This window comes from Rana temporaria, chromosome 3, assembly GCF_905171775.1.
Source record: "Rana temporaria chromosome 3, aRanTem1.1, whole genome shotgun sequence".
NCBI lineage: Eukaryota > Metazoa > Chordata > Amphibia > Anura > Ranidae > Rana > Rana temporaria.
This window is the reverse complement of record NC_053491.1, coordinates 315,327,880-315,342,407: the sequence shown is the minus strand read 5'-3', so window position 1 is coordinate 315,342,407 and position 14,528 is coordinate 315,327,880. Positions and strand designations below refer to the sequence as shown.

The following is a 14,528-nucleotide window of genomic DNA, read 5'->3' as shown; positions in this document are numbered from 1 at the left end:
ACAGGACTGAGGGGTGCATGTAAAGACTGCAGGGTTGAGAGGTGCACTCGCTAGGTGACTGGGTGGGAGTGACACCTTCCTTCTGGGTTTGCACCAAACCCATCCCTGAGGCCCCGTACACACGAGAGGATCTATCCGCTGGAATTGATCTGCGGATCAGTTCCAGCGGATAGATCCGCTGGTGTGTACAACCCAGCGAATCTGTTTCCGCGGATTTTTTTCCCCTGGGATGGATTTCAAGCGGATAAAAATTTGAAGACATGCTTTCAAATCTATCCGCTTGAATCCATCCCAACGGATTGATCCGCTGGTCTGTACAGACTCACCGGATCAATCCGTCCAAATGGATCCCCCGCATGCGTCGTAATGATTCGACGCATGCATGGAATTCCTTATATGACCGCGTCACACACGTCGCCGCGTCATCATCGCGGCGACGGCGTGACACGTCATCGCGATGGGATTTCGGCGCGGATTTCGATCCTATGGTGAGTACACTCCATCGGATCCAAATCTGCGGAAATCCTCGAGAGGATTTATCCGCGGAAACGGTCCGTTGGACCGTATCCGCGGATAAATCCTCTCGTGTGTACTAGGCCTAAGGCTCCACTCATACCTGCAAGTTCTGTAAACACATGCAAAATTGCGTAGTTCTGCACACATTAATAAAACGTGCTAATACCACATCACGTTTGCTGCGCCATTCTTTGTTAATGGCATTCCGAACACCACAAGCTGACATGCATTTTTCTGCATGCAAAAATTTGAAAACACTGTAAAATGAGTGGTGTAAAAAATAAAAATACATACAAAAACTAAATGCAGCAAAAGCTCCATGAGATACTTTGCCTTATTAAGGGTATTCCCATTTAAATGAATGGACTGCCGTATGCACGTTTTGCATGCAACGATAGGTGTAAATGGGGTCTAATTGAAACCAATCAGAAGCCAGTACAGTTGTTATGGCTACTGCACTGAGTGACTAGGCCCAACTGTCTGTACATTCTCACACTGCAGAGACAAGAACAGTGCAGTATCCTTAGTAACCAATAAGAGCCTGCCCTACATTGGTGTGGTCTCAGTGAGCTTCTGATAAGCTCTTTTTTTAAGGTAGGTAGGAGTGTGAATCAGTAAGTGGGCAGCCTGCGCTCACCATCCCAGTACACTGTGCACACTTGCTCACTAGAACTTGTCTCTCTCTCCTATGGTCTCCTCAACCTCTCGGTTCTGACTTCTCCCCAGAAGGATGTTCCCCCAAATCCCGAGCTCTCGCTGCCAGAGTCTTCTTCCTCCTTCCTTCTCCTCCTGTCCTGGGACGTGCATCTTCTCTGCTGCCGGTTCACTAACTTTACAGAACACTGGCATGTCAGAAGAGAATCCGCAGGGCTGCGCTGGAAACTACACTTTCCAGCATGAAGCACGGCACACGGAGCCCTCTGTAGAGAGAGGAGGTGGCTTGTCTGAGCTGAGCAGACTCGCCTTGCACCCAAGTCGAGCTGGCCTGAGCCAAGCAGATCTGCCCACCACCTGAGCCGAGCTGGCCCGAGTGAGCGGATCCACCCAACGTCTGAGTCGAGCGGACCTGCCGCCCACCCAAGCCGAGGTGGCCTGAGCCGAGCATGCTCGCCCCCTGACCCCTGGAGGGGGTTGGGTTTAAGTATCACCTGTTACAGCAACCTATGTCCTTTGAGCAATCCCTTGCCTGTAGGACAATCTGCAGGAGATAGGACGGGCATGAACAATTCGAAAATTGCAGAAAGTGGAATAACCAGCAACTATACAATATGATATGCACATATGCAAGTAAAATCACTAGCCTTCAAATAGCCCACAATTTGTTTAGTGAATAAATCACCTTCATATTGCCTCATTATTTTCTCTTTGTTGCTTGCTAAGTTGCAGAGGGTGGAAGTTTTTCTATGGTTACATGCAGGCTCTATAACAGAATAACTAATCTCACATGTGTCAGTGTCCTGAAATTTTAGAGAACCTCCTTGTGCACCCAGAGAGATAAGCACTAATATAATAAAAGTTTGGTGTGTTTAATGTATATAGTTAAACAGTGCTACAGCTGTACAATATTATGCCTACTATTATTCATTAAAATATACATTTTTACCCAAGCAGCAAAGGTTTCTTAGTTATACCTATCAACCTATACGTCCAGGTCTCTGACAGTTTTATTTTTGCTCTCTGTGTCCTGAGCAAATCTCTTTTTTTGTGGTCATTGGGACAAGACACAGATAGCAATACAATCACCTTTTCACCATGACAAAAAAGTGATAAAAAGTCAGCAAAGGCAGACACAGACTAAAAATAAAACCTGACAGGGGTTCTAACCCATTCCCTCTACATTACATCACTATTGATAAATAAAATGGCAAAACTTCCAGTTGAAATGGCAATTCTAATGTAGATTAACTCATAGCAAGCAATAAAAATGCACTGACCTTCAGGAATTGTGATTTGTTGATCTTAAAGTGGTATTAAACCCCAAACCAAAAATGTATATTGCAGCTTACCAATCGTTAGATGTGGTGGCTGCATTAGTATTCTTTTTTTCAGCTTTTTCCTCTCTGATTTTACCTGGTGATCTGGCAAGGAACACACCTCCTTCATTAGAGTCCCCCCACTCTGGGTGAATGAGCACAGGCGGTAGCTTTGGACAGCAGTATTGTCAGTCTGGGGAGGGGAGTGAGGATGTGGCTTGGCTAGAGCCTGGGCTGAGGCTGTCATTTCACATATACACAGGGTCTTGCTGTGATGTGTGTTGCATAGCACCTTTTTGTCTCTTGGGGGAGTGTTAGATATGCTAACAGATTAAAAGGAGAAGTACAGCCAATGCTCATTTGGCTGTACATCTCCTATGGATCACAGTAGCGCAGTTTGTTCTGCACTCCTGTGAGCCATTTTCAGCAGACAGCGGGCTGAAGTCTGCTGTCGGCTGATGTCACAGAGCTCGTCCAGGCTCAGGCAAGATCACGTCAATGAAGTCGGGATCCGGCCACATGCCTTGACGGTACCCAGCTCAGCCTCTTAGAGAGCCACTGAGAGCCTGAGCTGGCCGCTCCTGCCCCCTCCACAGCCCAGCACGCCAGTGAGTGAGGAGGGGCTGGAGCAGAGAGTGGTGACTGACAGTCACCAGCTCTCTGTTTAGGGAACTGTGAGAATGGAGCGTTCAGCGGTGTTAGATTGCTTGGTTCTTAGTATTTGAGCTGGTTGGTGACAGATGCAGCATCGGACCGATGCTGATACTTTAGAAGCAGTTTTGGAAAAGAGGTTTTACATATATAAATATAATCTGATCATTGTAAGCACCCCTGCTAGTGCTAAATGGCCATCTCTGTAACTGATACATTCTGCTGGAGAGCTTATCCTTTTGGTGAACAACAAATTTACTGGCTGGAGGTACAGATGAAAATAAAGAAAAACCAATACAGCCATTACATCTAAGAATTGGTATACTGCAATATAATAAATGTTTGATTTTGATTTAATACCACTTTAGGAATTAGCAACTAAAATAAGAACCCTCTATGAAAAAAAAAAAAAAAAAGCAATCATTCTTTAATGCTATATTTTCAGAAATGATAAAAAAAATTCAAAACATTTTGTATATACTGGTGTGTTCCTTTTAAACATTTATTGTAAATTTCCTGCGAACACTCATGTGCAGAATCCTGGCCACATAGATTTAACGGTTATGAATTTCAGAAAAACTTTTTCAATGCAGAATTTATCCCACCGGATCACTTGTTTTCTGCTACAGTTTCTAATGGTTGGTGATTATATTTGTGCAGGCAACTGCAGATCATGCCAAGGTTAATATGACAGCTTCCCTAGCTATAAAGGATAGGAAGGTTTATTTGCACTTTAAATCATTTTTTTCCATAAACATAAACTATTTGACTATTGTTTTATACAGTCAATCATTAGTGTTGGGGTTTTGTCTCCTGTGCAATGCTAGAAAACTTAAAGAGATATGGAATGCACTATGAAAATACATAATCATTTATTAAATACAGTCAATCACGAGTGTTGTGCCACTAAAACTTAAAACAGCGATAAAGAAAAGTATTTTTCCTTATGTTGATGTTTTTTTGAGAAATGCAACTACATCATAGACTACGGTTTGTCTCCTGTGCAATGCTAGAAAACTAAAAGAAACTATGGATGCCTTATGCCGCGTACACACCATCGGTTTGTCTGATGAAAACGGTCTGATGGACCATTTTCATCAGACAAACCGATCGTGTGTGGGCCCCATCGGTTTTTTATCCATCGGTTAAAAAACTAGGAACTTGTTTTAAAATTATCTGATGGTTAAAAAAACGATAGAAAAAAACTTTCGTCTGTGGGCAAGTCCATCGGTTAAAAATCCACCCATGCTCAGAATCAAGTCGACGCATGCTTGGAAGCATTGAACTTCATTTTTCTCAGCACGTCGTTGTGTTTTACGTCACCGCATTCTGACACGATCGTTTTTTTTAACTGATGGTGTGTAGGCAAGACTGATAAAAGTCAGCTTCATGGGATATCTGATGAAATAATCCATCAGTCGGTTTTCATCGGATGAACCGATCGTGTGTACAGGGCATTATGGTCACAAGAGTTTACATATTGTATGAAACAGCTTGCTATTTTCAAAAGAATGTTTGATAATTATTATTTTACAAAATCATTAAAATAAAATAAAATAACAATTGAAAATCATTACAAACCTCATCTGATTTGCAAACACTGTATGGGTCAACATAGCCTTTATAACAAACATATCTGCAACATTGTTTTTAAGAATGCAGACTAATTAAACATCAGAGTTTCAACATACCTGTAAAATAAGATTGTGATCAGCTATACGGTCTCTTAAGTTTTCATTACCAATTCCTGAATCATCCGCATCAATGAGTTTTTCTACAGGAACAACCGGAACACACTGCTGAGATTTTTGGAAAGCAAATTCCTTGTCCATTGAATCCAGAGTTGGAAAAACATTGTATGTGTAGGGCAGCTGCAATGTTCCATTGTTAAACTGGGAAATAAATCTGGGATCTACAGTATGATATAAGTGTGTATCCACAGGGCCAAAGTAAGGCAAAGATTTGGACTCTCTGCATTTGGAGACCACAGCGACTATCACAGTCAATACAAACAGAAAAGTAATCAAGGACAAGGCAATTACCAGGTACATTTGTAAGTTTGACTGAGAGTCCAGTTTGCTTGGCTGTTTGTTCATTTCAGGAATTATTTGCTGAAAATTATCAGCAATCACCAGGTTTAGAGTCACAGAAGCAGACAGAGGTGGGAAGCCATTGTCTTTTACTATGACCACAACTTTATGTTTTAAAGAATCTCCATCATGAAAAACCTTTGATGTTTTGATCTCCCCAGTGTACTGATCAATAGTAAAAAGTGATGGCTCAGAAACTTGCAGAAAATAAGACAACCAGGCATTGTGTCCAGAATCTGCATCCACTGCGACCACTTTAGATACTAAGGAACCTTGTTCAGATGACCAAGGCACCATCTCAAAGACAGGACCCTCACTGTCCCTTGGTGGGTATAGGATGACTGGTGAGTTATCATTCTGGTCTACCACATGAATTTTTAGAGTTGTGCTGCTGTTCAGTGATGGGAAACCATTGTCTTTAGCAATGACCTGAATGTTGAATTCTCTGTGTTGCTCGTAATCAAATGATTTTTGCGCATAAATGACTCCGGTCACTGGATTTATAGATACAAGCAAGGATATGGAATCTTTGTCATTATTTACTATAAAGTAAGTCAGTTTTGCATTTTCTTCACTGTCAATATCTTTTGCCTGAATATGAAATATGGAAGCTCCTGGTAAATTATTTTCTGGTACAAATGCAGTATAAATCAACTTCTCAAAAATAGGTGCATTGTCATTAACATCCGCCAAGTCCAAATAGACGACTTTCACAGAAGACAAACCAGGAGAACCCTTGTCAGATGCTTGGATGGTGATGTTATAGGATGATAATTTTTCTCTGTCCAGAGAATCTTTGGTAACAATTTTATAGAAGTTACTTGCTGATGACACTAATTGAAATGGAATATCCCCAATGATTTGACACTGAACTTCTCCATTTTCTCCCGAGTCTTTATCACGGACTACAATCAGTGCCACCACAGTTCCAGGTAATGTGTCTTCAGGAATAGGAGAAGACAGGGAGGTGAGGGTTATCTCAGGAACATTGTCATTCTCATCCAATATCTCTATTAAAACTTTGGCATGGGCAGCCAGCCCCCCTCCATCCATGGCTTTTACAGATATTTCATAGTGTTTTTTCATTTCATAATCTAAATGTCCCTTTGTTCTAATGTCTCCGTTCTTGTGATTAATTGTAAACATCTGGAGAATGCTATTTGCCCGGGTATTAAAAGAATATGTAATCTCTGCATTTACACCTTCATCTTTATCAGTTGCTCTGACCTGCAGAACTGTAGAATTTAAAGGTATATTTTCCTTAATGCTTATTTTATATACTTCTTGGGTAAATATAGGTGTATTATCATTATAATCAGTGATGGAAATCCTAATTAACACAGTGCCTGTCTGTACAGGATTTCCTCCATCGAAAGCTGATAGAATCAGTTCATGGTAATTTTGTGTCTCTCGGTCTAGAGGCTTTTCCAGAACCAGCTCAGGAAATATACTGCCATCAGAGCTGATCCTTTCTCCCAAGGCAAAGTGCTCATTTGGACTCAGCTTGTAGCTTCTCAGTGTATTAATTCCTATATCCAAATCCTCAGCTTTCTGCAAAGCAACCCTTTCTCCTGGTGAAGCAGATTCACTTATTTCCAATCTAATTGTTTCATCGAGAAATGTTGGTGGATTGTCATTTATATCTTGAATTTCAATCCGAACATTAAACACATTTAAAGGATTCTCAGCCACAGCATCAAAGGTCAGGACACAATCAGCTGCAGCCCCACACAGTGTCTCTCTGTCTATCCTCTCTGCAATAAAAAGGTCTCCATTCTCCAGATTGATACTGAAATATTTTTCAGAAACATCAGACACAATACGGAGTTTTCTTGCTGTGATATCCTTCACATTCATTCCAAGATCTTTCACTAAATCACCAACAACTGAACCTTTCCTCATTTCTTCTACAATGGAATAATGAATCTGAGCAGAGACTGAATGACACAACAAGGAAAATAATGAAATCACTACTTGCCATCTGATTTCCAGGAGTGACTGTTGTTGATGCATTTTCAAGAGAGCTTTTTCTTCTGTTGTTGGGAATATATAAGAGGAAATTCCTTGTAGAATGTGTAATCCTTAGTTGAATTCAAATGCCAGAATATCTTCTTATTAGACCTGAAGCACTCCCATCTCATGCAGAAATGCTCTATATTCACTCTTGCAGTTGTACTGCCTGTCTCATAGAGGCATGCATCCCTCACATCCTTCCCTTATTGGTTGAACAGCGGCGCTTTGAGGTACAATTAGGGTACTACAACATTTTAGAGTTACTTTCATAAATACAGACTTAGATTTAGGGTTCTTTCACATCACACTGTCATCAGCTCCCACACTAAAACAGATTTTTTTTTTTTAAACAGTCCTTTAATGTTCATTGATATGATTTTCTAATACTCTTGAAAAAAGAACACAAAACAAAGTGACATTGTACCTCATGAAACACACTTATATTATTCTATAAGCTTTTTGGCCTAAGATCTAGATAATGCTTGTTTCATAGTTTAAGTTTAATCACATTAAGTCAGTTTAAGATGAAAACAATTGCCATAAAGGTCATATTTTGTAAGAGAACTGAACTTTGTGACATGGTGAGGTTGATTTATTAAAACTGGAAAGTGTAAAATCTGGTACATCTGGGCATAAAAACCAATCAGCTTTTAGGTTTGTTTGTCAAAGCTTATTTAAACAGGCTGAAGATAGAAGCTGATTGGCTACCATGCACAGCTGTACCAGATTTTGCACTATGCGGTTTTAGCCAATAAAACCCACAATGTGCTAGATTTATTTTTATGATAAACATGCCCTGGTTTTCTGGTAAATCAAATGCATTTAAAATGCATTGTGTTTACAGTGTAGACTATGGGGCAGATTCATGTACCTCGACACATATTTCCGCCGGGCGCAGCGTATCTAAGATACACTACGCCACCGTAACTTTTTTTTTTTTGAATCCTCAAAGAATTTGCGCCGTAAGTTACGGCGGCGTAGTGTATCTTTGGAGGCGTAAGGGCGCAGAATTCAAATGGATGTGATGGGGGCGTGTTTTATGTAAATACGTCGTGACCCGACGTAAACAACGTTTTTTTTTGAACGCCGCATGCGCCGTCTGTGGGGGTATCTCAGTGCGCATGCTCTAAATTAAACCGGAACAAGCCAATGCTTACGAGCTTAGGCACACATCAAGGTTAGTGGGAGTAGGTCACATAAGGGGGTTAGGGAGAGTGGTTTACAGGCCAGGGTTTGGCTGAATCGTCACATCATAAGCTTGTTATTAGTGTGTTACAGGACAAGGTTAGAGGCAGTGGGATACATGACAAGGTTAGAAAAAAGTAGTTCATATGGCATAGTTTCCTAAAACGTAACCAAAAAAATTCAGGACAGGCTACTGATATGTTTATTTTACTGTTATTGTCTATTATTGTGTTATTATATAACACTATACTTCATGTAATAATTATACAACCCCATACACACAAAAATATTAGTACATTTTTTAGAAAGAGCTTAAAAATATTTTGTTATAATTTTCTTTGAATAAACTTCGATTGTGAAAAAATAAAAATAAAAAAATAAATACAAATATTGTCTGAAATAGTTAACAGCAATAAAATAATAACTTTTTCAACAAAATATGCAATTCTTTTTTCCGTTTGTGCTCCTATTGATTCAAGCTAGTACTTGGTATGTGGTATATGCTGATGCCTCCCTAGGTATACCAGGCTCAAAAGGGTTTAATGAGCTGAGTTTTCCAACCTTTCAGTGACTATACAAGTCTACATGAATACATTGGTGGCATGTCTCAATAAACAGCAACATTATTGAAAAAAATAAAAATAAACTGACTTTTAACAGTAAAAGGCTGTCCTGGAGCTCCTGTCAAATGGCTTATCTACAATTATGTCATGAGCTGCAGGAAGTATTTCCTCATTCTTTATTGTGATCAAACAGCATTATTACAAGATAGGACACTGCAGAAAGGGCTGATCTATCTCAAACAGTAGTTAAAGATTAATTCCAGGTATAGATAGTTTATAAGTACCTGTAGTTACACTGCCCCAACTTGGACCAATGTAACTATGTATATACCATACTTGGCCAATGTCCCTGGAAGCTGAAAGTCACTTAAGTGGACACTTGTACTATAGTGATCTCCACTTCCAGGTTCCGTGCTGAACAGGTGGCCTGCTGCGTTGTGAACACAGCAAGTCAATTTCTCAGCATGGCTGTCATTCAGAGAATTGTTCGCATTTTCCTTATGAATGCATAGCATTCTCTGATTAGAGAAGGTTAAGCGTGTGATGTCACTGCCCCACCTCTCTGCCTTGTCCAATCAGATAACACTTTGAATTCATTCAGAAAATGCATGCATTCTATGAATGGTGTCCTATTTGAACAACTGACCTGTGTTTAGTGAGCAGAAGGCCACCTGTTCAGCACGGGGCCCTAAAGCAAGTGGAGATCACTGGAGTAATGGAGCACACTCCAGTAATTTACAGCTTCCAGAAGCATTGGCCTTGTATGTTATATACATAGTTACATTGGTCCAAGCTGGACCTATGTAACTATGTATAAAATATTCATACCTGAAATTCTTCTTTAAGACAGGCCAGAATCTACATGACTGTGTCATCCCTGAGCCAGTATCACAATCCAGGATATAGAGGCTCACCAAGGACGACACCTTACCAAAGATGATTCCATCCTGGAGAAAAGGACTGTTATTGTGGGTAGGTTAAGTGCCTCTATTACAGTAGCCTATGTCCTATAAGCAATCCCTCGCTTGGTAGGACAATTTGCAGGGGATGGGGTAGGACATGGACAATTTGAAAATAGCAGAAAATGGAATAACCAGCAACCATGCAAAATTACATTCAAAAAGACAAGTAAAATAAATAGAATCCAAATAGCTCACATTTCTGTTTAGTAAATAAATCACCTTTATAATGCTTAATTATATTCTCTTTGTTGCTTGCTAAGTTGCAGAGTGTGGCTGTTTATCTATGGTCAAATGCAGGCTCTAATAGAGAATGATTAATCTCACATGTGTCAATAACTGTGCCCTGATATCGCAGAGAACCCACCCTTGAGTGAGGTAAGCATTAATACAACACAAGTTCAGTGTGTTTAATGTATATATTTGAAAAGTGCTACAGCTGTACAATAATATGACTACTATTATTCATTGAAATGTCCATGTTAATCCAAGCAACAAAGATTCCTCAGTTATACTTCAAAACATTTACATTCAGGTCTCTTTTTTTGCCCTCTGTGTCCTGAGAAAATCTCTCTTTTCTGTGGTCAATGAGACAAGACACAGACAGCCATTAAAATCACCTTTTCACCATGACAAAAAAAGTGAGAAAAAGTCAGAAAAAGTCAGTAAAGGTAGACACAGAATATAAATATAAATAAAAACCTGGCAGGGGTTCTAACCCACCCCCTCTACATTAAAGATTTTGTAAACCCCATTCATGAACTTTGACTTAAGCACATATATCTGTAGTCTTTACATATCTTTCTCCAAAGCTCTCAGTGCCATTTTTGTTACTTTGTTATCAGCATGAGTCACTTCTGTTCTCCGAGATAACAGTAGCTGAAAATTTGATGTGCTTAGAGGGAGATTAGCAGGTAGCTTGTCTATTCAGACTGCAGCTCTGCATGTTCCTTCAGCTCTCACACAGTGCAGACTAATCACCAACTGCTGAAAGCGGAAGAAAGATTTATAAGACAATCTGCACTTTTCAAAGAGTATAGAAAGGGGAAGACAGCATACATACCGTCTAGTTAGGTAGGTGCTAGAGGAATAATTTTTGTGTCTGGTAAATTTAGGTAGGCCTGGCTGACAGTCAGGCCTGTTTGTTTTGTTTTAATTGTGAGCTGTGAGTGGCTCAGGGTAGCAGCTGGTGACTCACAGGCAGCATCACAAGACCTCCCTCTTCTTTCAATTAGATTCTGGAAAGAGAGGAGTAGAGGAGAAGTGGAGCTACTTGGGGTATTCTAAGGAGCCTTGACCAATCCCCAACTTGGATTGGCATGGGGCAGGTTTTCTTAAATAACCAGGGTCAGCCCAGCTGGGGAGGAATTGTAAGGTGGGAGAGCTGGAGTGAGAGAGTGTGGAGGCTGTTGGGGCCTTTAAGGGGGCTCCACAGTCTGAGGGGGAGAGCAACCTTGGACCTGGGCTTGGGTGCAGTCGGGGCCACCTTCAAGAATGCATGAAGAGGTCCTGGACCGGAGGCACAAGAGAGAGCAAGGAGAGGACAGCAGGAGAGAGCACTACTAAGAGACTCCAGGGAGGACAACTGGTCGCAGCAAAGAGGGCTGGTGAGTGATGCACAGTCGGGAGGACGGGGATGTACGCCTGAGAGGACTTGGACCTTGCAGTCTGAGATGGATGCAGAACCAGAAGTGTGTACTGTGGTGAAGGGGTCAGTGGAGAGAGGCAACTGCAGCCAGGAGAACTGGCACGGCCTAAAGATGGCTTACTTTGCACAGTAGCCGCATGTTGGACAAATAGAAACAAAGACTTTCTATTTTGCTACACTATAGGGGACCGCGGTCCCTGCCTGCAAAGTGCAATTGCTTAGGGCCTGGTTGAGCCAGTGTGAGGCCTAACCACTTTGTGCTTTGTACTTTGAGGATTACAGAGGAAGCGATGTGCTAGAGGAGAAAGACCTAAGTATTAGAGAGGAAGCGATGTGCAAGAGGAGAAATTAAGTGTATATACTGGACTGTATATAGTTGTCCAAAGCAAGTGCCACCAATTCTACTGGGCATCCCATATTTCCCTTACCCCATCCAAGTTCAATCCCCTCAATAAAAACAAAAAACAAAAAACAAAAACAAAGCATATGGACTGTTCTATGTCTCTGAGTGTCTGAGAGGTGAATGCCGGGCTGGGCAGGATGACAGACAATCCAACACTTCAGCAGCCACTACGGGGGTACCGCTACACATGTGACACCTATGTAGCAGAGATGTTTTCATCTCTGTGTATCATCTGAGGTTGTTCACTTCACTGGGAATAGGAGAGGGTTTACAACCACTTTAATATTCTTTAATACAACCACAATAAAATGGCAGAACTTCCAGTTGAAGTGCTAATGTAGATTAACTTGTACTAGCCTTCAGGAATTGTGATTGGTCGATCTTATAGCGGTATTAAACACCAAACCAAAAATATATATTGCAGCTTACCAATTATTAGATGTGGTGGCTGCATTCTTTTCTTTTTTTCAACTTTCCCCCCTCTGTATTCACCTGGTGATCTGGTCAGTAATACACCTCCTGCACTAGAGTGCCAACACTCTGGATGAATGAGCACAGGCAGTACCTTTGGACAGTAGTAGTATTGTCAGTCTGGGGGAGGGGAGTGGGGACGTGGCTTGGCTGGAGCCTGGGCTGAGGCTGTCATTTCACATATCCACAGGGTCTTGAAGTTATGTGAGGTGCATAAGACCTTTTTGTCTCTTGGGGGAGGGGAGTGTTGGATACGCAAACAGATTTAAATACTCTAATACATTTAAACCAGACTCCAGGTAATACTTTATAAGCAGTTTTGGGATACAGGTTTTTTCTATCTCCTCATTGGCTCAATAGCTGTGATTGGCTCCCAATGCTGTCTCAGCCAATGGGGAGAGAGAATCCCTGCAGAGCCGAGGCTCTCGTGCACATCGATGGAGGAAGGTTGGGCTCAGGTAAGTGTTGGGGGGGGGGGGATGCTGGAGGAGCTGCTGCAAAAAAACTTGAGCCTTTGCAACCATTTTAATCCCACCAATATATTCTTTTTTTGTAATTCCTTTATTTGTGTACCCAAAATTGCACAGTACAACCTAGCAGTGTTGCCAACCTACCAGATTGAAATTTACTGGCACAACACCCAAAATTTACTGGCACAGCCACGTTTTTACTGGCATTTCACAAAAGTTACTAAATTTTATTTTTAGGTGCAAGTTTCAGTATTTAGGCTACAAACAAGTACCTTAGGCAAATAGCAATGTGATTTAAGGTAGATATTAAGGTAAAAAAACATATTTTTGTTATTTTCGATATAATAAGGGCAAATTATTTAGTCTAATGAAAGTGAGGTGTATTTCCGCACCAAAAGTAATAAGTAAAAAATAATTAATCACAGTGTGAAGTAATATTGACTACTTATGGTGACAAGCAGCTCCCCTGGATCAAAATATAAGATGTATATTGTGCAATTATATTATTTAGTCACATCACTCCCTGCCTCCATCACACTCTGCCACCAACACCCCCTGCCTTCACCCCCCTCTGCGGTGCCACAATCTCCCCCTTCCTCCAATCTCCCTCTGCCTCCAATCTCCCCCAGGCCCCCTGCCTCCAATCACCCCCTGCCTCCATCGTCCCCTGCCTTCATCCCCCTCTGCAGTGCCACCAACAACCCTGCCTCCAATCACCCCCTGCCACTAACACCCACTGCTTCCATTGCCCCCTGGCCCCATCCCCCTCTGCGGTGCCACCACAGCCACCATCACCCCCTGCCTCCAATCTCCATTGGGGATAAAAGTGCCCGTTTTTACGAACTGTCCGTAAAAATACAGATGGTTGGCAACACTGCAACCTAGGCAAGAATAAACATAAAGGGGTACAAAAATAACCACAATTAAGGCTGGTGGGTAGACTTTAGGGACTGCTTAACAATAATATGTATACAAAAGTACAAAAGTAAAACCAACGTCAAATCAGTTAGCAGCCAAGTGGTCTCAGAAATCGAACAGACTTTAAATTGATTATCAGCCAACAAGACAAATATCCTAGCTAGAGACGACAGATAGCAACTCCACCAAATGTATACAATCATGAGAATATAAAGACCCAGTCAGTTACAATAATGACATGTGATAAACGATAACTGTTTCAGTTTCTAGTGTGCTTATGTTAGCTCTAAACCCAACTGCCAAGCCATAAAATGGTGGTGTCATAGCTGATCACATTTGCAGGCAACTGCAGATCAAGCAAAGCTTTACAGCCGGGGTAGCCAACCAGTGGCCTGGGGGCTACATGTGGCCCGCTGAGCCCTCTGATGTGGCCCCCGACCTCCTGCTCGAGATTGGTGGGTTGGCAAGCCAAGATCACAGGTTGCCGACCCGCCATACCGCAGCAACAGTGTTGTGAATGAAGCTGGTGGTAGAGGAAGAAAGCGGCTGTGGAGCAGAGCCCTATAAGCTGATGAGTCCTCTACAGGGCCGGCTTTTGCCACAGGTGGAGTCAGCTAACCTGCCGGATTGATACAGGTTCACTATGCTACACCCACGGTGTGGATAAA

At 41.7% G+C, this 14,528-nt stretch overlaps 1 protein-coding gene across 22 annotated transcripts in view; it reads right to left on the bottom strand.

The window, feature by feature from the left end:
• The window catches only part of LOC120932477 (protocadherin gamma-B2-like), a 353,457-nt gene that overhangs the window by 69,861 nt on the left and 269,068 nt on the right, over nucleotides 1–14,528 (bottom strand). Inside the window, exon 1 of one of the 22 annotated variants that reach the window (XM_040344868.1) lies at nucleotides 4,832–7,840. The exons of the other annotated variants lie outside the window; for them this stretch is intronic. Within the exon in view, the coding sequence (XP_040200802.1) occupies nucleotides 4,832–7,243 (2,412 nt within the window). The 5' untranslated portion in view covers nucleotides 7,244–7,840. Of the gene's footprint in view, nucleotides 1–4,831; nucleotides 7,841–14,528 lie in introns of those variants that run through there. 22 annotated transcript variants of the gene reach the window in all.